This window comes from Micrasema longulum, unplaced genomic scaffold, assembly GCF_059751315.1.
Source record: "Micrasema longulum isolate JH-2025_06_02 unplaced genomic scaffold, ASM5975131v1 h1tg001763l, whole genome shotgun sequence".
NCBI lineage: Eukaryota > Metazoa > Arthropoda > Insecta > Trichoptera > Brachycentridae > Micrasema > Micrasema longulum.
The window spans coordinates 97,838-124,132 of record NW_028278938.1 but is presented as its reverse complement, the minus strand read 5'-3'; the positions used below and the strand labels follow the sequence as shown (position 1 = coordinate 124,132).

The 26,295-nt window shown below is 32.8% G+C and overlaps 3 protein-coding genes across 7 annotated transcripts; 1 reads left to right on the top strand and 2 right to left on the bottom strand.

Annotated features, from left to right (window-relative positions):
- Positions 1-335: 335 nt before the first annotated feature.
- Positions 336-10,751, bottom strand: LOC148274094 (kelch-like protein 10). Of its 5 annotated transcripts, none has more exons than XM_088237629.1 (8): positions 9,921-10,751; positions 9,561-9,706; positions 8,596-8,807; positions 7,221-7,369; positions 5,866-6,052; positions 3,934-4,056; positions 1,095-1,286; positions 336-533 (listed from the first exon to the last, which is right to left on the bottom strand). In XM_088237629.1, exons 1-8 carry the CDS (start codon positions 10,677-10,679, stop codon positions 436-438), a joined length of 1,866 nt encoding a protein of 621 aa, XP_088093755.1. In that variant the 5' UTR covers positions 10,680-10,751; the 3' UTR covers positions 336-435. The 5 variants fall into 5 exon arrangements, with proteins under 5 accessions (XP_088093755.1, XP_088093756.1, XP_088093757.1 ...); XM_088237630.1 differs by having other exon boundaries at positions 1,095-1,283; XM_088237631.1 differs by having other exon boundaries at positions 336-1,286.
- Positions 10,752-10,985: 234 nt separating this feature from the next.
- On the top strand, positions 10,986-16,890 carry RpL18 (ribosomal protein L18). The gene is made up of 4 exons (XM_088237638.1): positions 10,986-11,054; positions 11,190-11,276; positions 11,356-11,617; positions 16,573-16,890. Exons 1-4 carry the CDS (start codon positions 11,052-11,054, stop codon positions 16,785-16,787), a joined length of 567 nt encoding a protein of 188 aa, XP_088093764.1. The 5' UTR covers positions 10,986-11,051; the 3' UTR covers positions 16,788-16,890.
- Positions 16,891-19,032: 2,142 nt separating this feature from the next.
- On the bottom strand, positions 19,033-24,912 carry BHD (folliculin). Its single transcript, XM_088237636.1, has 7 exons — positions 24,360-24,912; positions 24,045-24,233; positions 22,451-22,586; positions 21,693-21,922; positions 19,954-20,188; positions 19,576-19,678; positions 19,033-19,301 (listed from the first exon to the last, which is right to left on the bottom strand). Exons 1-7 carry the CDS (start codon positions 24,624-24,626, stop codon positions 19,175-19,177), a joined length of 1,287 nt encoding a protein of 428 aa, XP_088093762.1. The 5' UTR covers positions 24,627-24,912; the 3' UTR covers positions 19,033-19,174.
- Between the last annotated feature and the right edge of the window lie 1,383 nt (positions 24,913-26,295).

The following is a 26,295-nucleotide window of genomic DNA, read 5'->3' as shown; positions in this document are numbered from 1 at the left end:
TTACTATGATTAAGGCCGATTTTACGAAATAAAATTAGGGTGGTTAGTTTTTTATATTTTTTATTTATTTATTAGCTAGGTACTCTCAGGTAAAAAATCTCGTAAGGAAATCGAATGTAGATTAGTTGACCTCATGGTGTACCGATAAGTGCGTTTACCAGCTATTAAATAAATTAAATATATATCATGTATGCATCTAAAACAATAAAAGTCAATCCACCCCATGTAATTTTATCGTGCCGTGTGGATTTTTACGATTGTATGAAATGGGCCTAGCCGTTGGAAACTGTCCGGTCAAAGAAATTTTGCTGTCATGCAAAAAAAATCCTATAGCGTACCAAGAACATACCTTCGAAGGTTTGTTTGCACAGCGAAACGACAAAACGCGTATGTATTGGAACTTATTCGAAACGTAGAATTCTTATTAGTTACGTTTTATTTGAATATCAAATATACGAGTAATTGTTGCCGCACAGTCAGAAGCCGCACTTGAAATCTCGAAACGTTCTTCGCGGCAAGGCGGCTGGTTTTATCTGAAAATATCACATAAACGAGTAGTTGAGGACTAATCATTATTATTTTTATTTTAAGCGAGCAGTTCAAAGCTGATATACTTAAATATCAAACCGCAATACAGCATCACTGCACTTTAGTGGCGCCGCACGACAATATTTTGTATAGAGTGCCGCGCAGTGTAGCGCTACTGTAGTGCGGTTCGGTTCATCTGAAACAGTCAAAATAATATTTCGTGTTGCCGCGCAATGTCGCTCTAGTGAAGTTTGACCTTACATTGTTGGCATATTTTAACTCCTCTAAAACAAATTTAACTCATTTTTAGTTATCAGTTCTAGTAAGTTATTCAGACTACACGTTAAAAGCAATTCTTCTTATTACAATCATCGACGACCCTATTGCTCGGGAAATGCTTCCGCGGGCTTAGGTTAGGTTAGGTTGTTCGACTACAAATACCGAAACTCATAAAAACATGGTTTTATCTGAAAATATCATAAAAAAACGAGCAGTCACAGACTCGTTGCTGGACTAAAAATCTCAAAACGTTAATAAAACAAGATTTTCAAAATGCATAGTCCTACGTGGAGGAGTCTGATTGCGTGGCTTGTCCGTCGTCCCAGGGGCGCGCAGTACGGCGTAGTCCCTCGCGTTGGGGAGGCCCGCGATGACGCACGCGCTGAGGGCGGACCTGTTGAGGTTCATGTCGGACACCTTGCGCCACACCTCATTCCTGTTGTCGTAGCACTCTACAGTGGAGATGGTGTTGGCACCTGCTGGCCAGATTAACACAGCTCAATTCACAACAAACACCGCAAATTGGAAAAACCCATTCCAAAAAACATAAACATTACACAGGCATGAATTGGCTAACGAGCACACCAAATGCATAATAAAATTATCTATAACACCTCATAGTATTACCAAAATAACATGTTATGTGAAATTATTTTTGAAAATACCACATTAAAAAAAAAACTTGTTTTTGTTGATATACATATTAATATTTGATTCATGATTTAGATTAATGTTTCAATTTATTGGATGTAAATTACATATGTATCATCGCTGTTTTCTATGAAGTTACATATTATATGTACCGATCAACTACTTAAGAGCTAGGCGACACAGACCACCTGTTCTTCCCGAATACAGGACAAATTTATCGTAGATTATGCCTGTAGGGAGAATGATTGGTTTGTTAACATGCCTTTCGAGAGAGGTGAATCTTTTCCATTCTGGGATTACCAGTTTCAGACTCTTCATCTCTAACTATGTATCATAATTTTTAAAGGTGATTTCTTTGTAAACATGTTTGTAGATATTTTATTTCTTCACAATATGACTTTTTATCTCTTCACAATTTTTTTATGGATTAATTGTTGCACCTTACTCATCTATTGTGAACTTTTTTTCAAACATGTTTTTGTAAATACTTATCATATATGTACAGTGTAATGAGGAAGTTCAGTGTTTTTTTAACATTTTTACACATCGTTTTCGCTATGATTTTTAAAGTTTTGTATTTCTGAAATAAATCCGCGTGCGACGTCAGAGGTTCTCTTCCGCTTATTCTCGATCGGTTCTGCTTTGTGCCCATTGGTCCATTGACAGCAAGCAAACCGGAAATATTCCATAATTCTCTTATCATTGGTTGATTCATATGAACTAGTGAAGTAATTAAAAGTAGCTCGTTTTTATTAAAATATTTTTTATTATTTTTTCGTACATTTTGAAGAAACTTTGCGTTACAATTTGATGCTCCAATTTTTACCGCGCGCAAAAAAACATTTATTATATCCAATTTCCCAGGGCTGAAGTTCCTTATTGGCATTGTGCTGTATTGTACATTGAATTAAATTAATAAATATTAATTTATGTGTGGGTGCGGTATTATTATTTACATATTTTGTTTTATTTTGAAAGAGTTATATTATTCTGAATGTTTATTTATTATTACTGTATTCGTCCCAACTCTTAAAACACAGGATTTTAGTCTTATGGAGTTGGAACTTGTGTCTCCATAAATAAAAATAAACAAATAATTTCCAAATAAACAAAATCAAAACATATTAATTTACCTATATGACCAAAAATAAGAAAAACATCTACAATATTCATCAAAGATATCCCGTTTTTTTTTTTCAGCAAACTAGCAAGTAATCAAATAAAAATATTATTTGAAGCCCCAACTTTGTAATTTTTTGTGTTAGATAATTTAATTACATGGGTATTTGATTTGTGTAAAATCATTCAAACAAGTTTAATATGCCGACCGGTTTTCAAACTGTTCCTTCGTCTATAATGTCTACACGGCTTACAAATTAATAAACACAAAATATGTCTTCAGTAAGTTCTAAAATATCAAGTGTTAGTTTATTTTTATGCCTTGACAAAGGAAGAGTCGCGTTCTGAATCCGGTTGACATATTATTGATTTTATACAAACTAGAATGGTAGGGGAATCCGGGGCAAAACGTCGTAGCTAAGCTTTGATTGCAATTTGTGAGAGTTTGAAAGAAATAACACTATTGTTTGTCAAATTGTACGTTCATTTACTTCTCTACAAAGAAACCAAAGTTTGATTTATTTCAATGTGTAATTACTGTTAAAAAAAGAGATATTTCTTTTTCTTCCCGACCCCTTGGCGCACATGTGATTATCACTTTACTTTTAGTTAGTCAAAAGCGCGTAGAAATAAACATCATCATCATTTTTCCTTTTCCACACCTAATGTTGCATAGGGCACTGCATTTTTGCACCAATTGAAGCGTATCTTGATAATTTTTGTTACATGAAGGCAAGATGATCAGTCTAACGCTTCAGGTACCAGTGCAAGGACTATGAAATATTCTAGTGTAAAGACACCCTTTTAAATAAATATTTCATTTCAACCATGTCGGGAATCAAACCCGAGACATCTGGCATGGTAGGTAAACGCGCTGACCATTACACCACGAGGCCGACGAAATAAACGAGTAATGTAAATTTTCGAATAAGAAATAATGTATGGGTTATTTATCTTGGTGTAGCAGAACAAATATTAGAACTTGCGAACTTTTTTACCGACGTTCGATGAATTGTTAACTAAACGCACTCTGATACCGACAAAGGCTGCTCCATATAGCTCAGATAACGATCTGAACGTCGTGCCTGAAGTTCACGCATCTCTGTCGCCCGTAGCGAGCCCATGGGCCTCCTGCCCGTTCCGCCCCGGTACCCCGTTCTGACCCGGGTTCCCCTACCATCGCTTATTTACAAATTGTGTATCTTGTGCATCTTTGTTGAACTTCTAAATAAAAATAAAGAAATAAGTAGCAAATATTCGACCGCATTACCTACGCAATTTTCTCAGTATTTGTAAATTAAAAAAAATATCATATTTAATATTCAGTTATAAAACTACTGCAAAAAGTATTTCTACCATTAAATCCTCCGATTGCGAAAATCATTTCATCCAAAATGACTGCTGCGAAATTACTTCTAGTGACTCCCATATTGGTAACTGCCTCCCAATCGGACATCTGAATAGGGTTAATCTTCTCACCTAAGTAGAATAGATTACTTTGACTTATTTTGGTCAATTGTTCGTCACCTTTAAGTACTACAGGTATACCGAAGTTAGTTAAAAATATGCACGCGATTGTTAGACACAGGTAGGTATATAAATAAAAATTAAATAGAAGATAATAATGAACCCTGGAGTGCTATTTTTAATATTCTCTACACCCTAGAGCAGTGGTCGGCAAACCGCGGATCGCGAGCCACGTGCGGCTCGTTGGTCACTAGAGTGCGGCTCACACAGCGCAAACCTTTAGTCTTCTTGCTACTTGGATTATTGAGGATATTGCAAATGCTGTCATTAAATTCATGGGCAAGATTCATATGGAACTAGATTAAATTGTTCCAATTTCAACATATGAGGCTAAAAGTATGACTGAAGTGAGAAAGCTTTTGTTTTTATTTTCCAGGCAATAATCAATCATGAGAGCCTTGTTTTCAATGTTATGTATTTGATGATCAAGATTGTCAACACAATAGTCTCTAAAGAACTCTTGAAATAGAGACTAAATACGGAAATCTTCGCTGCATTGTAAGGTGTGTTGGCTTTCAAAGGGGAATAGTTTTAATACGAAAAGAAATTTGGCTCTCAGAAGAAATTTTAATTGTTGTACTGCTGATCTTTGGCTCTTTTGACTTATGAGTTTGCCGACCACTGCCCTCGAGAATAATTAATTAGAGGATTTTTATTTTTTGCATGTAAATAAATATGAACACGCGAAATTAAACAGGATGATTTCTATTTAGAACATTATTGCGACCTTAAGCATTACCTAAAACACTTACTTAGGTGGAATTAACAAACCGTATAAGTTATTTTTTTCGATTTTTGAACCACCCCAACCATTTAACATTTAATCATCACTATGGCCGCGTATGACGCAAAGTGTATTCGCATGCAAAAAATAATAATCAACAAATTTTCTTTCTTCTCTACCTTCACGATAAGATCCATAATTGCACATTGCACCCCTGTTTTGATATTCAGTTCAATGGTGAAAATTGACCAAAATGTTGGCATTAATTACTCTCTAAATCAGCAATATGCAGTATAGCGTTTTTACAACACGATTTAATTATGCATTTTCCCCGTATGTAAATGCATGTATATGGCAACGTGTTGATCATCACTGTATAAATTTCAGATTCTGAAACATCATTAGATTGCAGCAATATTATCAAAAACTTGTCTCGTCATATTTGACGTAGCAATTTATAATCAACCATAAAGCAAGTTTGCAGCAAGCTTGTCTGCTATCTGTGATACGATAACTTATCATTTTATGGTTGGTACTTAGTACATAAAATGAAAAACATATAAATATAAGATATAAATATGCTTACCTAGTACCTATTGACTTTTTTATACAAAGGGCATTATTTCGTACATAAGCGTAAATTACAAAATATCAAAAAAATACTAATATTGTATTTACAGACACGCGTGGATTACCTAGTACATATTGTTTATGTAAAAAAGTACATATGTCATAATAGTATAATATTATTTATTCTTTTTTTTTTTTTTTTATTATTAAAAATAATTTTTCATCACTGTGGTCTCGTGCCAAGGGAAACAGTTTCTTTGTTTGCAAAATATCTTAAATATTGCAAGCTTGCCATTCAAAGAAAAAAGAAGAAAAGAATGTCCCAGATAAAATAAGAAATACATTAATAAAATGTTTAGTATGTCCGAGTGATTATAATAGAGTGCCAGAAATTTCCCTAGGAAGTTTATCAAGAAGGAGAGGCTCTCCATATTTGTTAAAATGTCTGTCAAACCAAAATTACTTACACGTGTCGAGTCTGATAAAGCCATTGAATCCCCCAAGAGCGTAAAGGAAGCCGCAATACGCGACCAGGCTGACCCCAGAACGGGGGCTGCTCATGGGCCTGATGAAGGTCCACTGGTTATTCTCAGGATCAAACACTTCTCCGGACGTCAGGATCTCTTGCCCGTTTATACCTCCCACTATGTAAATCTGATGCCAAAAAATAAAATAATATTATTTACTAAGTTCACATTGATATTTCGTAATACTTTAGGAAGCGTTGTTTTCTTTCTTCAATTATGTATTATTTTACCATGTGATACCAAACTCCTAGAATAAAAAAAAACGTTTAAAGTAATCATTTAGGTCTCACGTGAAGATTGGTTTATTTGATGAATGTTTTCATTCCGCGGGTTTTCATGAGCCAACTAATTAGCCAAACAATGATGTTCTGGCACGTAGGTACGTTCGAAATATGTTTTTTTTAAAGAATATTTTCGTACATTTTAGAACTGTCCGGCGACAGTATCGTATTAAAATATAAATAAATGATACAAATTCATAAACTTCATAATTTCCGCTATACTTGCTAGAAAATATTTTTTAGCATGTGTGAAATTATTAAATCGACGAATTGTCCAATAACTTCTTTAGACAACATTATTTTTGGTACGTGTATTTTTTTTTTGTACATACACAAATCTGGATTTCTCCCAAGGGGGCAAGGGCAATATGTAAATACGTCAAGTGGCCACTTAACCCAGCCAATGACAGGTCATAAGCCCTGTAAACGCTCGAATATCCATAATCCTGAATTTGAAAAAATTCTACCTCATCTCTGTAGGGATATTAATAAAAAAACTTCTTTAGAAATTATTCGATTTGTATACAATAGGAAAATAAAGTAAACAATTATCGCTTGGGTGATTTGAACGAAGAGACAATGCGTGGTCATTATTATTAAAATAATAAATCAAAAAAGATGTAAAAAAATACATATATTACTTAAGTATATATTTGCTTAGTTATGATTCGTCTACTTATCCGTTCAAATTTGCACGACATATGCATAAAGATATTATCAAAATCTTGTAAAAAATCAACCTATTAAAAAATATATATAAAAAAATACAGTCTGCCAAAAAAGAGTAAAAGACAATAAAAATCGTATCTACAACTGATTTTATTTACGCTAGCAACAGCAAATTTAAAACGGCTTGTTTTGATATTGGTTATGTGTTAGTTATGACAAGATAACGACGTTCTGTTTCTAACATAAAAACACCAGCGCAGCGCCCTAAATTTATTTCTACTATTTTTTGACAGACTGCACCCACTTTGTTTTTAAAATCAGAACAAAATGTTTGAGAATGATTACCTTCCCTTGTAAGGAGGCTGCGCTGGCATCGGATCTGGGATTGTTCATAGGAGCAATCATCTCCCACTGGTTCTTTGTGGGACAATATCTCTCCCCAGAACTAAGTCTACACATGCCGTTGAAACCTCCCAGTGCATAAATCTTTCCGTCTGTACAATAACACAATAACCCACTATAATTTTATGAGCTAAATCTTTTAAATAAAATAAACGCTAAATTATTAAATGACAAATCATTATAATTATATCCTTATGAAACATTGTATACATACAAATTTGAATTAAGGAGGTAGACTCCCCGATAGAATCACATGTTACGAGAAAATTTGTACTCGAAATAATGTAGACTGCCCTTTCTTTTACTTTGGTCACGTGGCATTTTCAAAAACTGTTCCCGCCGAATTTACATTTTGAAATTGATACTTACTTCTTTATTTTTTCTTTACTTCGATCGTTGGGGAAGCATGTGGAATAATTTCGCTGAAAAATAATTAAATCGTTGACCAAATTATGTCTTCCTATAATAATGTGCTATTGCCGGGTAAGTTCTTAAATATGTAATTAACGGGAGTTCCAAAGCATTTGAAAAAAAATACCTTCCTCATTCCTTTATCCGCTTCCAATGCTATACATATAGTAGCATTTCCCAACCTTTTTAGGCCCGCGAACCGGTGAAAATAGGAGAAAAGTTTTGCGGACCGGTAACGCAGGTATAAAAACATTTATTTAAGTAGTATTTTGTTTATTGGTTTTTCATATTATATTACAACAGGTATAGAAATATTTAAAAAAAACTTTTTTTTTTTTTAAATGGTCGACAAGTATTTCTGCGGACCGGCAGAAAATCCCAACGGACCGGTACCGGCCCGCAGACCGGCGGTTAAAAAAACGCTACTGTATAGGACACTGCATTAATATTCCAATAAACTATAGTGTATCAGCGATCATTTATAATAAACACGAACGCAAGATAATCAGTCTTAGACTCTGGAGCCATGAAATACTGTAGCATGAAAAATTTATGAAATTATCATTTCAGGGACCCTACCGGAAATAGAACCCGGGAAATGGCATGGCAGGAAAATGCGCCAACTAGTAGACCACAAGGCGGACTAATCTCCACTCAATTTTATTTTTGGGTCTTTTACAAACCATCGAGTCGACAACATTATTTCAGAGCTCGGGTTCAATTTGTGAAATATTTTATTGAAATGTCGTTTTACACTGCAATAGTTAATTATCCTTGGGCTAGCGCCTAAAGCACAAGATCATAATTTTCACCTTTATGTATCGGATGGCCAAGATACACTGCATTGGGGGGTTTGGGGGTATGATCATGTGAATACGCGATATTCGATTACACAATAATTCTCTACCTTGAGCAACTACGCTGACGTAGCACCTCGCCTGGTGCATGCACGATTTCTCCTTCCACGCCTTGGTGACAGGGTCGAAGCACCTCACAGTGTTGAAGTGATTGTGGCCATCATACCCCCCGATAATGTACACCTGCATGTTAAGTGCGCACACTCCGTGGTAGGCCCTGGGAGCTTGATCAGTAAACCTCGAGGAAGACCATCTATCAGCCCTAAAAATAAGAAGCGTCTAATTTCCCACCAATCACACGTAAAAAAAATCCACCAAAATCGTCATTTCGTTATCATCAAAAAATAACATCCACATGGGACCTGAGAAGTCTAAGAAGTTTAGGTACTAGATCCTTGCAACACGTAGGTTTCAAATAATATAATCGATGTTTACAATGTAGTGTTAAAAAATACCAATCTAGCATTACTATAGTACTGGCAGCTTGATTTTTAATATGAAAGAATATATTTGTTGAAGCTTGGTACCTATGTTTAGTAATAAAGAAGCTTAAAATAATATTATTTTACGAAATTATTTATTTTAATTTTATTTTTAAATATTATTTTATGCTGTGAAAATTAAAAAACCTCTCGTGAAAAATATGTCAAACTCCATGGGAAATTCCTTACATTTATGGGGGAAAAAAGACCCCAGTTGGGAAGTGGAAAAGCAAAAAAAAATCAAGACAGCGAGGAAGTTCAGTGCGTTTTTATAAATGATTTTTTAACTGACTAAACAATTTCGTTTTTCGGGATTTTTTTTCCGAGAGCAATCATCTAGTTGAAAGCACTCATCTAGAGTGTTGGTTCTATTTCACATTGTGTTTTTTTTCCATCCGCCCGGATACAGAACAAATAATACCTAGATAGTTATTTGTTTGCAGTTTGCATCTGTTTACAAAACTATTATCGAAGGTTCTAAACGTATGAAAATATTAGTTTCAATATTAAAATAGTACCATGAATTGAGTTACCTAACGTCGTACGTCTCTATATGGTTAGTTGGACTTCCGACACTCCATCCTCCAATAGCAAATAGAACTTCATAAGGGATCCGCGACCGCAAGAATATACAGGAAGGAACCAAGGATGCCGAACTTGTAGCCTCTATAATTTCTTTCTGCCAAACATCAACGTCAACAATATTGTATATATTTTTTTATTTAATAGATTTATAGGCAATGTGTCCATCAATATACCTACCTACACCTTTTACGATTACAAATAATATAATTATTTAAGGCATGGACTTTTTGGTACATTAAGTACCTATACATAAAATGGAATGAAGATTTTTCATTTAAAATTCCCAATAGCGAAATTATAGTATTTACCTGATCATTATCAATCCAACTCCAATTAAGAACCCTTTCAAGCAGATTATTGTTGTCTCTTTCATCGAACCTGATACAAGTTAGCAAATTTGGTATCCGATAACTCCTATTGTTGGGGTCATATTTGACCCAAGTTTTAATTGCTTTATACACAATTTTCTCACGCCTCACATTCAATTCGTCGTCGTTCAAAATTTTTCTAACTTCTTCTTCGCTGAGTTTGTTAAATTCTTCAGGATTCACTATAATATCAGAGAAATTATGTCTTATGTAAAGTTGAACCTTTTTTTGGAGACATTGGCAAAAATATTGCTTCGCGATTTTCAAAATATCAAAGCAGTTTCGTGGACTTAAATTTTCTCTCAAATATTGACAGCACAGTTGAATGACTCCTATAACGTCAAATCGGTCAGCACACATTAAAAGTTCTTCAACATTTTCCGTTGTAATTTGACAACTACCAGTATATGCAAAATCAAGCAATAAATTTAGAAATCGGCTTGAGATATCCACAAAAGTCACACATTTTTCATTTTGATTTAGATTTAATGTGTTTAAAAAAACGGTTTTAAAATATGGACTAGCCGTTGACAATATAGCTCTGTGAATTTTTATTAATTTATTATCCGCACAGTGAACAACACCATCACAAAAAAGGCCTTCAACTCTGAATTCATTCAACTTAGGAGGAAATGCAATAATTTTATATTCCTCCGGAAAACACATTCTTTTATAATTTGTCGATTTCCTTTTACTCATATTTATGTAAATATATGAACTCTTAATTAAGTGTCCTTGTTTTCAAATTGATATCAGAGATTATAATATAGTCATTACTAGTTACTCGATATAAATAAATAATATAAATCACAGCTTTTGTTAGACTTAAGAAAATTCAGATTACTTTGTACTAAATTCAAATAATATTGCATAATTCTAAATACCTACCTAATTCGAAGAATAATATTTTTTTTTACATAAATTTACATAAATACTAGCCCCAGTTACAATAGCCATAGTCAAACAAAAAACAATTTTTTATTTGTTAATTTTAATTTTCGTTAAGTTGTGTCTATTCTCTGTTCCCTCTCTAACCTCAATTTTGCGATCTTTCTCTATCCGGTTGTCATCATGGTGAGTTTATTTGCCGTCAAATAAATTTTCAAATCTGGATTCATCTGCCGTAAAATGTGATATTTTGGTGACAAGTTTGTGCAGGATGAATTTAAAGAGTTCGGATTATCTAATTTTTTATTTTATTTTTCCCAGGGTATTGACATTAATCATAAATACGACCGCATAGTTCGGCGTACTGAGCCGAAGTCGCAAGATGTATATCTTCGCCTTATTGTCAAGGTATGTCTTAAAAATCAGTGTGTAAACTCTGTAATACAGTTAAAACCACATTCAATATAATTATTTATTTATTTTATAGCTGTACAGATTCTTGGCCCGTAGAACCAGGGCTAAGTTTAACAGGATCGTACTAAGGAGGTTGTTCATGAGCAGAATTAACAGACCTCCAATTTCTCTTGCGAGGATCGTTCGCAACATGAAGAAGCCCACCCGTGAAAACCTGATCGCTGTCATTGTTGGAACAGTTACTGATGATGCCAGAATCTACGATATTCCAAAGATGACAATTTGCGCCCTGCATGTCACCGAAAAGGCTAGGGCAAGGATCATTAAGGCCGGAGGTAAGTCTTCTGTTCTTATTTGCATTAAATATACATCTTCATCCTTGTTTCGCTCTTTATCAAGTCGTACTTTTTGTGAAAACTATTGTGACAGTGTCATCAAACCTCAACATGTTTGATGACCATAAGATAATTATTAAAAGTGAAAAAAGTATTGTGTATTTGATAATATCATCGACACCATTATGCTGGTCAGTATTATCTTGTGTAGCAATGCGGTTCTTCTATTGAATGCATGATGAATGCGCTCATGTAGTGAAAGTGTTTTTCTCCAAATTGTGCAGTAGTTATTTAAAAGTTTGGCAGCAAGTGATTTTTATTGTAAGTATACTTTATTTATTTCCACTATACATTTACAAACCGATCACAATATTTCATTTGGAGAAGGCCATTTTTGATCCATAGCTTTGAAATGAAACGCAGTTGAACTTTGTTATAATAATGCAAACGAGATCCGATGTAAAGTATATTAATACATTTAAAGTCAATATAAACAAGTGGATTGCTGCACAGGACTTAATTATGATAGGCTCCAGGCTATGCAGTGAAACCAACGTAAAATATATTTCTAGTATCTCCTTGATGCTTAGTGTAATTTTTCTTTGGTATGCCTTTATTGTTGCATGTATGTTCCGTTGCAAACCAGTAAATGCACAATTTGTTAGCCTTAGAACAAACCATTGTCTCGTTGGGTGACAAATTGTGAAATATGTATGTGAATTCTTCTCTGGTTTTTCTTCTTGTTTCTCTTCTCTTCTCTTCAATATATATAAATCTTACTCAATAAATAAAGAAATCAGTTTACTCAATAAACAATAAACTCAGTTAATGCTTTTCTCCATACATGTATTCACTTTCATGAGCAGTATCTCGGACATAACTAAAATATTGTCAACGACTGCGCAATATTTAAAAAAATTGGTTGGCTAAATTAGTCGAGATTGAATTACATGCATCACACATGGTTAAAATTGCATGTAGAAAAATATAAGCTTTAAGCCAAACTATCGCATTAAGCGCTGACTCTGCACTTAATCACAATTTATTTTATTAAAGGACGTGTTCGTTTCCAAGGGTTTTATGATTTTTTAATGTTCTATACTCATGCTGGTCAAATTATAATAAACGAGTGGGTGGTGTCAGATCAGTTCAAAATTAACCCCCTGAATTATAAACATATCCACTAACAGGAAGTGTCTCCCAAATCATGAAAAAGTAGCAATTATTTGTTAAATAGAACACGGTGTGAAAAATGTTGAAAGTGTCTAAAAGTTTTCTTTCTTTTCTTTAATTGCATTTAAAAAAAAAAAAAGCTTTCTCTGGTATATTAAGCAAATTCAGTCAGTCCCATCTTCCAAATAATAACCTAGTTCCACTGCAGTTCAAATATGGACGTGATATTTCAGAGAAAAATAAAATATGATGAACAATAAAAATGAATAGCTTAAAGGTTAAAAAAGCATTTTCAATTATTCTAATTTATGTCTAAAATATTGAAAGCAATAAAACCAATGCATTGTTTCACCCGCGTTTTTACTTGAGTGAAATATAACCACTGTTTTTTATTCCAATTTTCAAAAATGGAATATTATGTTTTATTCATTTTTTACACATTGTTACACTGTGCAATGTGACTTTGCAAATGTCAAAAAGGCGAATAAATTGAACCATGTGACAACATGGCATATTTAAACTCAATCAAATAATAACATCGGTCAACAGAACCGAAAACCGAAAAACAATAGCAATATTTTAATATCTTATTTGAAAACAAGAAAAATAAAAGATAACAAAAATACAACAACAACAAACCATCACGCCGTTTCCCCGTAGGTGTAGGCAGAGAGGATAGAACGCCATAACACTCTATCTTGGCGTACAGACCTCTCTTCCTCTACATTCATACATCTCACGCACACACGCCGATTATTCCTACTTTTGACATGTCTATCTTCAAGTATTTGATGGACTTGATCGTGCCATGTCTTTCTCGGTCTTCCTCGTTTTCTGCATCCATCAACATTTGCATCGTAGATCCTTTTAGCCGTTCTTTCGCTGTCCATTCGCTCTACATGTCCAAACCAACGCAGCACCCCTTTCTTGATTCTGTCAATAATGCATGTCTCAGCCTTACACACTTCACGGATCTCGACATTTGTGCACCTATCATACATCGTTTTACCACACATTCGCCTGAGGGATCGCATTTTGACAGCATTCAACCTACTTTCATCATTATTTTTCCAATTCCATACTTCGCTCCCATACATTAGAGTTGGAACTAGAACTCCATTGTGAACTGCTAGTTTAGCCTCCTGCGATAAACATTGCCTCATAAATATAAATATAAACTCATTCAAATTACACTGGCAACGTTTTATCTCCGAGGGTGGAATACAAACTCTGTTGGCTTATGTATAAAATCGCTCTGCTCCGGAATATCTAAGGGTATATATGCATTCCAGATGAACTAGCTGACAGGCGTCTTACGCTTAAATCAGCTACGTCTAAGGCGAGAAAAAAGTTATCATACCTCTATGCAAACAGCGCACTAAATTCAGTGAACGCGCATTTGCGGTCGTAGACCCTATGACATGAAATGCTCTCCCAGTAGAGGTGCGAGGCTGCGAGAGCGAAGTGATGTTCCGGGAAGAACTTAAAAACTCACTTGTTTTCTATATCATTTGAATAAATCCGTAGCATGTTAAAACAAAATAAATTGTTTTAATTAAATTACAAATTTAAAAGCTTCAATTAAATTTAAGCACTTTGTAAAGCGTCCTCGAGGTATTATATTCCGAAAATGGCGCTGTATAAGTTATCCATAATAATAATATTAACTCAATGTCTTTAACTTCAATGCGTTATATTTGTGCATTCCAAAAGCATTAGCTATGCTGTAATCGTAACATGTGGCAACTTCTTCAAGCAGTTCCCAGAATTTCACACACACAGAGAAAAAAAAAACAGTCTTAACGCTGTGCAACACTTTGAATATTGTAATGTAATAATGTAATGTTACTGTAACTGTTTTCTTTTACACATATTTCGTATCCAACTTAAGTAAACCTCACTATTTTATAAAATCACACACTTTGTCAAAAATTGAAGGGTAAATGTTTAAAATGTCCAGAGGAAACAATTTAAACTCCGGAGTAACTTCACAACGCACCCGGTCGCCACCGAGCGCCGAAAATAAAAGTAAAACTCTGAAATTTTTTTTATTTTTTTTTTTATTTAAATTTTATTGATAAACCTTTACGGGTTACATACATTTAACAAAATGTTTTCACTTTTAAAATTCACATTCTACTGTTAATAATAATATTTTTAACATCTTTTGTAAAGGTTGCCTGAGTCTTTTGTTTAGTTTTGTCTGGTAGTTTATTGTATAATTTCAGTCCATGGTTTATAAGTCTCGATTGTCCTTTTCTCGTTTTAAAAGATTGTATATGATATTTTTCTGATATTCTAGTATTGTGTTCATGTTTACTACAATTTTTTTCAAGTTTTAATTCTTCGTCTACAATTACATCAGTGGCTAATTTATGAATAAATTTTAAAGATTCTAGTTTAAAGAGTTCAGTTACGTTTAATTGTTTAGTTTGTTCAAAAAGTTCTTTAGTTGCTGTTAGATAGGGAAGGTCATATACTAACTTCAATATTTATATACTAACTTAAATATTATAATGTAGGCATAATATAATCATAGAATTAAAAATAGTCCAGAAGGAGCGTAAAATCATATGTATTGACTGTGTCCAAAAAAAACCCCCACTTTTGCAAAGTCGCCACGTAATGTCAGATTTTGAAAAATATAATAAAAAAATATTTGTGTTAATAAATGTCAGATAATGAAAAAAAACTATTTTTAATTTCTCTAAAATTTTATTGTACTCGCGGAAACATTGATTGTTACAGCAGAGTAGATAAGTAAAGGGTGATTTAATGAGTTATTTAATAAATAAATTTTGAACTTAAAAAATAAAACAATTTTAAAACAAACAAAAATAAAATTGACTGCCACGAAATTGAACGGCCGAGGTTTGGTGGAAAAATACTGTCAAATAGTTTTCAAAATGTTTTCGTTTTTTTGACGATTAAGTAAAAAAAGTAATCGTCGAATGAACTCTCCGATTTAGATCGCTTAAGCATTAAAAAGCATAGTCCATTCCGTTTTCAGAAATAAAACAATACTGAGAGACGTGAGTAAATAAAGATAACCGGTAAACGTCAAAAAATGACACCATCTTCATTTATCTACTATTAACATTTTACTCGCCAACATTGGCAGGTTGAATTTTTAACTGACGTTTAAAGAGTTTTACTATCCACCTTTAGTTACTATAGATGAAATAACTCATTTTTTCTATTTTGGACTATTACTAACGATCATACAACCGGGCCTTAGCCAATCGGAGCAGGATAACGAGGTATTGCACGCTTTTTTTGGTTTTGCTTTGGGCAACAGTAAATCACAATGACGAAATGAAAAGATTGAAATCAACAATATTTTGAGTTTGTCCAAATTTTTGTAGACAAGAACTGGATTCAACTCCCTGGGGAGCTGTTTATATTAACATATTACAACAGATGTAATATGTTAATACCTAGTAGATGCCTAGACTTCTAAATTACCTTCTCTTAAATGTTCTTCATCTCTGTTGTAATATGTTAAGATTGAAATGTCACTTTGTATATAGTTTATCGAAAAATTGAATACCAAAAAAACGTTCGCTGAACCAGCTAATGGCAGGCAAGCCAATGTTCGGGCAGGACAACATCTGTCGGGTCCGCTAGTATTTATGTATATTGGCACTACAAACGTGATGATGAGCATTTATGTATTTTTATTTCTCAGTTTCTGAAAAAAACTAATACATTGTCTGTTTACTAAACCGCAAAAAATGTTTAATTTTGTTACCTAACGCACAAAAAAATTATTTGAATTCCAGGTGAAATTTTGACCTTTGATCAGCTGGCTCTCCGCTCCCCGGTGGGGCGTAAGACCGTCCTTCTACAGGGCTGCCGCAAGGCTCGTGAGGCCGTAAAGCACTTCGGGGCTGCCCCCGGAGTCCCCGGCTCCCACTCCAAGCCCTATATCCGCTCCAAGGGACGCAAGTTCGAGAAGGCTCGCGGTCGCAGGCGCAGCTGTGGATACAAGAAGTAAACAGCCAGCTTTCGCATATTTTATTACTATATTTTTATTGTAATTCAATAAGACTATTCCAGCACTTTATAGAATCTTGAAATAAAACACCTCAAGATGATAATTTGTTTTATTTTAACTTTTTAAAAACTATTTTGCATCATAAATTCTGAAATCATATAATTCTAAACAGATCTTACAGTATTATCATCAGTTCAAAAACTATTATTATAACTAAACAGCAGATATACCAACACATTAATTTATCAGGAAAATACAACTAGCATTTTCTTAAAAACAGTATGAGAGAACACTCCTTGTGCTGTGTACAAACTAATAGCTCTTTAGTGAGCAGCATGAATGCCTAACTAAACATAAAGACTTTCTAAATAGAACTCTTCCTATTTTGCTTTGAGTTTTTGATATTCCTAAAAAGACTTAAAATATTCAGTACACTAATAATTTAAGATGAAACGGATAGTGGTTTGGCTGGATACCGGATTTATGGCAAGTGCCCAAGCTGGATATCGGGCTTATTGTCTTAAAACAATAAAAACACCCTGGTGGTTTTGGGTAGTTTCACCCCTTGCACTTTATTTTTTTTCTAGCTAATGTATTTTTAATAAGAAATATACTTTTGTAAACATTTTTTATTTGTGGGTGAAGTTATTTTTCTAAGGTGTATACCACAGACTAAAGATATGTGTATACTGAATACTAATGAACGTTTATATGAAAAAAATATATAGTTTTTCAAATAATGAGGGTTACTTCCTTTTTCTCAAACACAGTCGATATCAATAAATCAATTTAGTGGTGTTGATTTCGTGAAATTTTCTTAGTTAATTTAATATTAGGTATCTGCTGAATATTGAGATACTATCTGGCTGGATAGTAAAATTAGCCCGGATACTGGATATCCGTTTAACTTCTACTAATAATACGTACATTTATCTATTTATTAACGCCCAAAGGGCTTTTACATATACAGACAGGCGCCGTGGCGCAGTTGGTTAGACGGCTATCTGTGAAACTGGCGTCGCGGGTTCGATTCCCGCCAAGAAAAAAATCCAAGATTTTTTTCTCAATTGGTCTGGGTGTTGTGGTGTATTTTTCATTACCTTCTTCCATATCCCCTCTATCCCACCTGCTGACAAGCCTCAAAATAGAGGCTTAGCGGGTTATTCCTTTAAAAAAAAAAAAAGAGGTTATAAACAATTTACAAATATAAAAATACAATTTAAAGTGAAAATAATATATAAAACAGACTAATGAAAATACGAGAAACTCAATTATTATCTAAATAATTTAAAGTAGCAAATATATCTATTTCTGATCATCAGTGTATTCATTCCAGAGATAGTGAATTCTCAGGAACAGAGAATTAATGTGCAAATTTGACTTGGATGTATTAATATATCTAAAATAAATCTGATGCCTCATTTGGTCTATTAGGCCCGTTGAAATACATACATTTGGAACACCAAAAAGATTATTTACAACTTTATACAACAAAAAAAAACAGATTAGATATTATTCTTCAATCATTCATTTTAAGTAAATTTAATATAGATAAGATAAGATAATAGTTATTTTCTCGCGGTAAATCACTTTAAAATTTATGAACCGGATAAATTCATGCTGGATTTTTTCAATTTTAATCACAATGGGTAGCTTAGAGAGGTGACCAAATTGAACAATTGTATTCTAATTGACTCCTAACCAATAAACAATATAATTTTTTGTTTGATGATATTGATTTAAAATCTTTTGCTGACCTCAATACAAATCCAACCACATTTGCATACCCTTTGATATATAATCAATATGACTACAAAAAGAAAGTGTTACATCAAATATGATACCGAGGTCTTAAATGTATTTTACAGAAGTAAGGGTAACACTGTCAACACTGAGTGAATAATGAAAAGTAAGTCTTTTTTGAACGATTGAATCTAATTATTTGACACGAACATTTATGAAAAGTTTTTCTTGACACCAAAGAGAGAAGGACAATCTATATTTTTTTGTAAAACAACACTATCTGCTACATTATGGATCCTTTTAAATATTTTTAGGTCATCGACAAACTAAAGAATCTCAACATATTTACTAAACTAAATAAATCCGTTAATACAGTGACCTGAGCACAGAAAAAAATTTAAATAGTTGTTTTGTTGAATACCAATTATTGTTTTCACAGTAGGAGTTAGGGACATTATTTTTTTCACCCACTAAGTTTAACACTAAATAAAAATAATAAACATTTTATGTAGATCATTTATGTATTTTAAATGTTCAAACCCTAGTTAGTCTTAATGATTTTGCAATGTACATAATATAGGTAATACATTTAATCATGGAAAAAGAGTCATTGAAAGTACATAATTAAAAATTTATGATAAACTTCATGATATAAAAGTAATCCAATATTCTAAAAGAGATTCATCTTGGGTTTTGATTCCGAGAGTTTGTTTCATGGATGATATGGCACCTGGATTTGTATGTTCGACGCATTTTAAGGCCATGGCATTGCTGAAACACAAAAAGGTAAGGGATGAGTTGGGTTAAGTTTAATAATATGTATCGCTCAGCCATTTCAAAGGGTTAGCTTTTTGAACGTTGAGCTATCTTAATTCGTTCAACAAACAGCCTAGCCATTCAATTGAATGCCGGCATTTAATGAACAGCCTAGTTGTCCAATTCAGAGGCTGATTTAATGATTCGGCGGCGATATATACACATTCACCAAAATTTTTTTTTTTGGCTTATTTATTATTTTTCTTATATTATGTGAGTTACTAATTACTTTTTCCATTCCTCACAAAGTGTCAATACATGAAGTTCTAATGTTGAGTCACTAAAGCCACTCTCATCTATTCCTTTTACGATATTGATCATTAGTGTGGGACCTGTAATTATAAAATAATCAAAATATATGTATATATATATATATATGGGTACTGAATACGAGACCAAAGTTATTAAATATATAAATGTATCCATTTTCAAAACACTCTTTGAAATTTGCATAGTTCAAATTTAATCTTCCATTAGGTACACCATTTTTTAAATATGAGAAGTTTTATAAAAACTGATTCCAGAAACATCAACTTTGATTTTCATGCACGAAAAGCAAGTTCGAATAATAATTGCAAAATACATAATAATGGTTGTATACACTAACATTTTGATGGTAGCTCTCCCATCCAGTGGATTATAGACTTTTCATCCACAATATCAATTCGACAAACTCCAGTACATGGTTGAGGAACGGCAACACAGGACTTGCAGCTGAAGAGCCGAGAAACGGTAGATGGAACATAATCAGGATACTCGGAAATATCAGATTTGATCGGTAGAAGAGATTGCAGTGTATGAATAATAGAATTACTTTTATCAGAATCACCTCTCACAACAACCTGAAATACAGAATTAAGTACATAATGGTTTTGATAAAATTATCAATAAAAACTTTAAGTTTTACTTTATTTAATTTGATCAAAGAGCACTTTCACCTAAGTAGGCTAGTATCTTCGGGACTGGTAAATTGTTTACAACATAACTAATGTTAGTAAATATTAGTATATGATTGAAATATTAGTATACCACTTACCGACTTTTTTACCGGTTTTGAGATGTACCCGTCTCTTCGTCGGGACACTCACTACAGCAACATGCAAATACTACAATACACCTTCACCATCACCGTAATATATATATAGTATTTCCAAAAATATATAAATCACATGCAGATTTATAGAGATGCGAACGCCACTGTGTCTAGTCATGCACTGAGCTTAATTTAAAAAAATATATATTTAATCTTGTTTTGAAGAATTGAGAGGGAGAGGTGGGGTTACCCGATTGGTTAATTTTTAATTAAAAAAGCGAAGCGGGCTGTACTGAAAACTTATTTGATTATTTATTAAGGGAATATCATTTTTTAATGTGAAAAATCTCCATATTATTTCATTTAAGTCCTTTCTTATTATTTGAATGCTAAATCTTTACTCCTTTATCCGTATCAAAATCGTGTTTACAACATGTTTAAAACATTATCAACTTTTATATTATTTCTCACAAAGGGGAGATAAGATCAGATAAGTATTTTTAAGGGCAGATAACATAAATACAATTAAAACTAGTTTGTAAACCAGTTCATTTTTAGGGAAGTTTGTTATTGGACAGAAATTGAGAATAAGTGATATTTAATATTTAAAAGGCGGGAAAAGAACACATGGAGAGAATACAACAGAGTGGGAAATAGTGTAAATTTATCAGTTCTGAAGATGCCTACTTCAGATTAAGTAAAGTAAAACTAAACAAAGGACTTTTTTTTTTCAAAATCAATAACCATGGAGTTTTATCAAGATATATCTACAAAAAACATCAACCGCACAGAATTAAGTCATTAATTTTGTATGTTTTTTGTCTATATTTTAATAATTGTAATTTTCATTTTGCTGAGTGTGATTATCTTTAAAAACATTCAATGTGTTATGAAGTTCATATCCTGCTAAAAACATATATGCTGTTTTGCAGAATTTTTTTTTTTTTTTTAGAAAAATGAAACACTTAAGGTTGAACTTGCCAAAAAAGAGTCCAGCTCTTGTGTTTGGCAAGTTTACAAAATAACATAAAAATAAAACATAAAATGCAAAACAAAATAATAAGATAAATAAAAAAAAAACAATTTTAAAAATTGAGAAAATATAACACTAAAAAAAAAAAATATATTTAAAAAAAATATATTAAATAAAAACACAAAATTTGTAAACACGGGCACATATTAAACATACATCTCTTTTTCTAAAATACAGTTAATGTTAATGTCAGATGTCAATGTCAAATTGAAACATAAAAGATAACTTTTAATTTATAAAGTAAAGAATCGTTTAAATAAATTAGTGCAATTATTTTTACCTGTAAGCCCAATAAGGTGCAGTAGACCACCTTCAGAAATACGTCTCGAGTTAGATATTCCTGCAAATGTCTCAAGGAAAACTTAATTTGACTATTGCAATTTGTGTCAGGTTTATCTGGCGGTACAGTAGGTAGTAAATCATTACACGAAATCTCAATGTATATTTTACTCGCCGAAGACAGCATAAAACTGGATCGGATGTGAATGTAGGCAAATATATTTGTTTTACCTAGAAATATGAAATAAACTTGTTAAAAACCCGGATTGTTTGATTTTTCTTATTTATTTTACCTGAAGTCATTTTTAGTATTGAAATTTTATCTATTTATATTTGTTTCAGATTCATTATCATACCATATTATTATTATTATTCATCCATACCATATTATTATTCATCCATACTGCATTGGAACACCAAATGCAGCATATCTTGATCATGTTACATGAAGGTAAGGTGATCAGTCTTACGCTTCAGAAGCCAGTCTAAGGACAGTGTAGTATTGCAGTGTAAAAACACCATTAATTGGTGTACACAAAAAAAATAAACACACATACACAAACGAAACATGGCAGAATAACCCAGAAAAACTAAATGAGCCAGCATACATACAAATTATCACAGGTTGCATAGAAAAATATAAACTACAATATTAAAATTTCAATATGCTAGCATAAAGCTTTTTTTTTTTTTCATATCTGATAAAATTTTCAATTAGGATTTTATGAGAAATTTTGTAACGAGTCTTTTTGAGTCTACCTGTTAATTGTTCTAAAGATCTAGGCGGCTCAGAATCCATTTTTCCTCTTCTTAATCTAAATGCTCTCTGAGAACAATTAGCCTGTTCCTTGTTGTACACATCATTTGCTAAATTATTAAGTTCTTTGGTAGTAATCTAAAAAGTTCAGAGTTTATTGTACACAAATATTTTACACACTTACTATGACAAATTTAGAATTCACTTGTTTCTGCATTATAGGTATAGTATTTACAACTTTACTATTTGTAGATATTTATTTAATAGACTTTATAATATAGATAAACTGAACAACTGTGGGTGGCTTCAGCCAGACGACAGAATTTGATCCAGGATACGGCTCTACCCAATGTAGGGAGTACCGTTTTACCCACCGTTAAACTACTGGGAGTTTTACTCAATTCTGACCTATCTCTTGACGCTCAAATTAGTAGAACGATAAGTTCATGCTTCTACCAGCTGAGACAAATTAAATGCATATGCAAAAATTTGCCGGTTGATGCCGCCCGTCAATTAATAAATGCGTTTGTAGTGTCTAGAGTCGATTATTGTAATGGTATCTATGCAGGTCTACCAATGAACAAACTGACTCTTATATATTTTTTTAAATAATACGCCTACAGAACACAATACAAGGTGTGATAAAAACATAAGGTGAATTAAATTTTTATAGCAGCAACTGCTGACACTACATCTAATTGAAGTAATAAGTCCGATAACCTGATCTGTTGAGATAGTCAGCGTGAAAGTTGTGACTTGTCAGTCGGCTTCCAGAGCCAGAAGAGTGATGTCGTGTTAACCGTGTCTGCCGCGCATCATGGATTTTGAATGCGGTAACATTAAGTTGCAAAAAAGTGCCCCAATAAGCACGTGAAATGTTAAAATCAGTGTATGGCAATAACGTCGTTACTGACTACTGTTTACAAGTGGTATGAGTGATTTTAAAGCGGAAATGAATCAGTTGAAGACGAGCAATGGTCGGGGCGTACATCGACCTCAAAAACAGACAAAAATGTGAAAAAAATGACAAAAATTATTCCTTAAAACAGATGGATTGACTGTTCTATTGAAGAACCGAACTTCTCGTACGGGTCCATACAAAGAATTTTAACTAATATTTGTAAATGATAAGAGTGAGTGAAAAATTTGACGCGAAACCTTGTTTCTAGTCCTTGAGTTTTTGGCCAAAAAAAATGTTCCTGTCAGTTCACATCCGCCTTACACTGGATTTAGAACCATGTGACTGTAGGCTCTTTCTAAAAATAAAAACCGTCCTAAAAGGAAAACGTTCTGACACCATTCCCAACATTGAGAGGGCCACGATGGAGCAGCTGAAAGCTCTTCCGAAAGAAGCCCTCCAGAAATGCTTCAAATCAACGTTGGAATAAGTGCATCGCTAGCCAAAGAGAGTACTTTGAAGGAGATTCATTCAGATTTTAATTTTAATTTAGTGTACTTTGTAATAAAATTACTAACCATATTTTTTGATCAGAACGGTATTTTTACTAAAAAATTATAGGTTTTTTTATATTTATTATAATTATAGATATTTAGTCTTCTTTTGTTTTGATAAATGAGTCAAATATTTCAAATTACCTGCATTTCATTAGAAAAGTGTGTTGTTAAATTGAGTAAAAACATTTTGTCTCTCATGAGTATGATTATAGAAAATAATCTTTGCAGTCCTCGAGCTTGTGTGTCACGCAATTGAAAAGAATAACTCAAGACGTATCCCTGTGTTACATCCCCAAAAAACACAAGTGCATTTTCTTTTGAAGTGCTCACCTGTAACAATTTATATTATTAAAATATATATTTTATTATTTATTTAAAGTTATGGCGGACAGAGACTTAGGCATAGAATGATTAAACAATAATATCCACTTCCACAAGTGGTATTTGGAAACCTACTTCACAGCTAAGACTTCTTATGCATGCTTGTTTTAAAAGACTCTCCAATTTCTCATTAGAGGGTACTTGTTTACTGCAATATACGATTCCATTTTTATCGTTTGTAGTAAACGTCTTCTCTACGCCGATAGAAGTACAAGCAGGGCAATCTGTAACAGGTGGATTATCCCTTAATTGTATTTTATTTTCTTTAAAAACTTGTGTACAGAACACAACACGAGGTCCGTGTGATTCACAAAAATGACACAACCCAATAACGGCATTCATCGTTATAAAAATAGGGTAGATAAACGTTAATTAACAGGAATTGCGAAAAGATAACTCCTACATTTTACATTATAATATTACGTGATATGATCGGACATAGTATTATTATTCGCTGCATTATGACAGCACTGACAGCTGTCAAATTGAGCATAGACAAAAATAACTAATGCAGAAATTTATATCCGGGATTTCAAATTTGAATTCGGAACGAAAATCTTCCTATTACATATATATATACAACACGGACTATCTCTTCGTTCTAGAACGAAAGAACCCTTTTAATACCATGTCATCGCTCTAATTTTCTTGCCTCCTCTTTCACAGTAGTAGCCGCTCGATTGTGGAATAATCTACCCACCAATGTTAGAGACCTTCCTTATTCTTCCCTTTTTTATTTACATTTAAGTCAAGATTGAAATGTCACTATCTAAATATTTCAATTGTTCCTTTATCCTTCTTCTTTCCTTCCCATCCCCCTCCTCTCTTCATAGTATAGTGTTAAATTTTTTATATATTTTTATTTTATTAATCTTTGTTTTTAATTTTTGTATAAAATTGTAAGATTCAATATGTCTATGTATTTGTAATTTTCTCAAACTGAACAGTATGGGTAGGTAGGAAGAAACTGCCTTATGGCAATATGCCCGCCCTTATATGTAAATATATATATAAATATTGTATATGTATATAATGTGTTAAATAAAATAAATAAGATGTATGAATTTTGAAGAAGCGAGGTTTGTATGTACTACTGAGGAATTAATTTTTGCATTTTATTTTGTTATTTTTACATTAATTGGTAAGTTCTTATAATACAAATATTATTTTAATGGCCATCGGTTTGCGATTTATTTTATTAAAAATGTTATTTTTTCCCAGTGGAAAACATGGGTCGATATTTTAATTGTTACAGTTATTGTTTTCAATAGAAGGGTTTTGGAATTCTAGGTAATTCCCCGCTCGGTCATTCGTATTGAACATTGAACCCAAGGCATGAAGGTATCGATTATTTTAAGTACTTAGTAACGGCTCACGTAAATATGGCTTAAATGGATTTATTTTTAAAGGCGGTAGTTAAAATGAGGTTCTTTTCAGAATTGACTAACATGAACTAAAAGGATATTATTTTCAAAATGCATTATTGTTGAGAAATCCTAAAATAGAAAACAAAATAATGTACTGGAAGGTTATATTAATTGGTATTGAAATATTTTAAAATATCGCCGCGTTTTTTCGCAATACAAACAAAGGTTGATTTTATGGTGAATAATGAAAATACCTGCTTATTTTACGGGGAAAAAAGGGTTTTAATGTATGAATATTTTATGCATGTACGTATAGCCTGCACCATACTCAACAAAGGCCTAAATAAAGAAAATGACAACTATGCAATGAGGTTGAAGTTCAGTATCTTTGTATTATTTGTTAATAGACTATTAAACTGAGCCAAAAATGTTTTTAAAAATTTTATATATCGTATTATCAGAGATATGATTTTTTTAAGTTTTGTATTTCTAAAATAACTCCGCATATGGTTCTTCTCTGTCAATTCTTTCGATTGGTTTGTTTATGGCAAGCAAACCGGGTTCCTTCTAGCTCTCATATCATTGGTTGGTTCATAAGAACCAGTGTCGTCGTTCAAAGTAGTGCGTTTCAAGAACCTTTTTTT

Coding starts and splice junctions, on each gene's coding strand:
- LOC148274094 (XM_088237629.1), bottom strand. CDS start 10,679: ATGAGTAAAAGGAAATCGACAAATTATAAAAGAATGTGTTTTCCGGAG. Junction 1,287..3,933: donor CGCAATCGGAGGATTTAATG/GTAGAAATACTT, acceptor TAATCTGGCCAG/CAGGTGCCAACACCATCTCC. Junction 534..1,094: donor ACGCAATCAGACTCCTCCAC/GTAGGACTATGC, acceptor TGATATTTTCAG/ATAAAACCAGCCGCCTTGCC.
- RpL18 (XM_088237638.1), top strand. Junction 11,277..11,355: donor ATCTTCGCCTTATTGTCAAG/GTATGTCTTAAA, acceptor TTTATTTTATAG/CTGTACAGATTCTTGGCCCG. Junction 11,618..16,572: donor AAGGATCATTAAGGCCGGAG/GTAAGTCTTCTG, acceptor TTTGAATTCCAG/GTGAAATTTTGACCTTTGAT.
- BHD (XM_088237636.1), bottom strand. CDS start 24,626: ATGAATGCCGTTATTGGGTTGTGTCATTTTTGTGAATCACACGGACCT. Junction 19,679..19,953: donor GGGAGAGCTACCATCAAAAT/GTTAGTGTATAC, acceptor TTATAATTACAG/GTCCCACACTAATGATCAAT. Junction 19,302..19,575: donor CTTTGTGAGGAATGGAAAAA/GTAATTAGTAAC, acceptor TTTGTGTTTCAG/CAATGCCATGGCCTTAAAAT.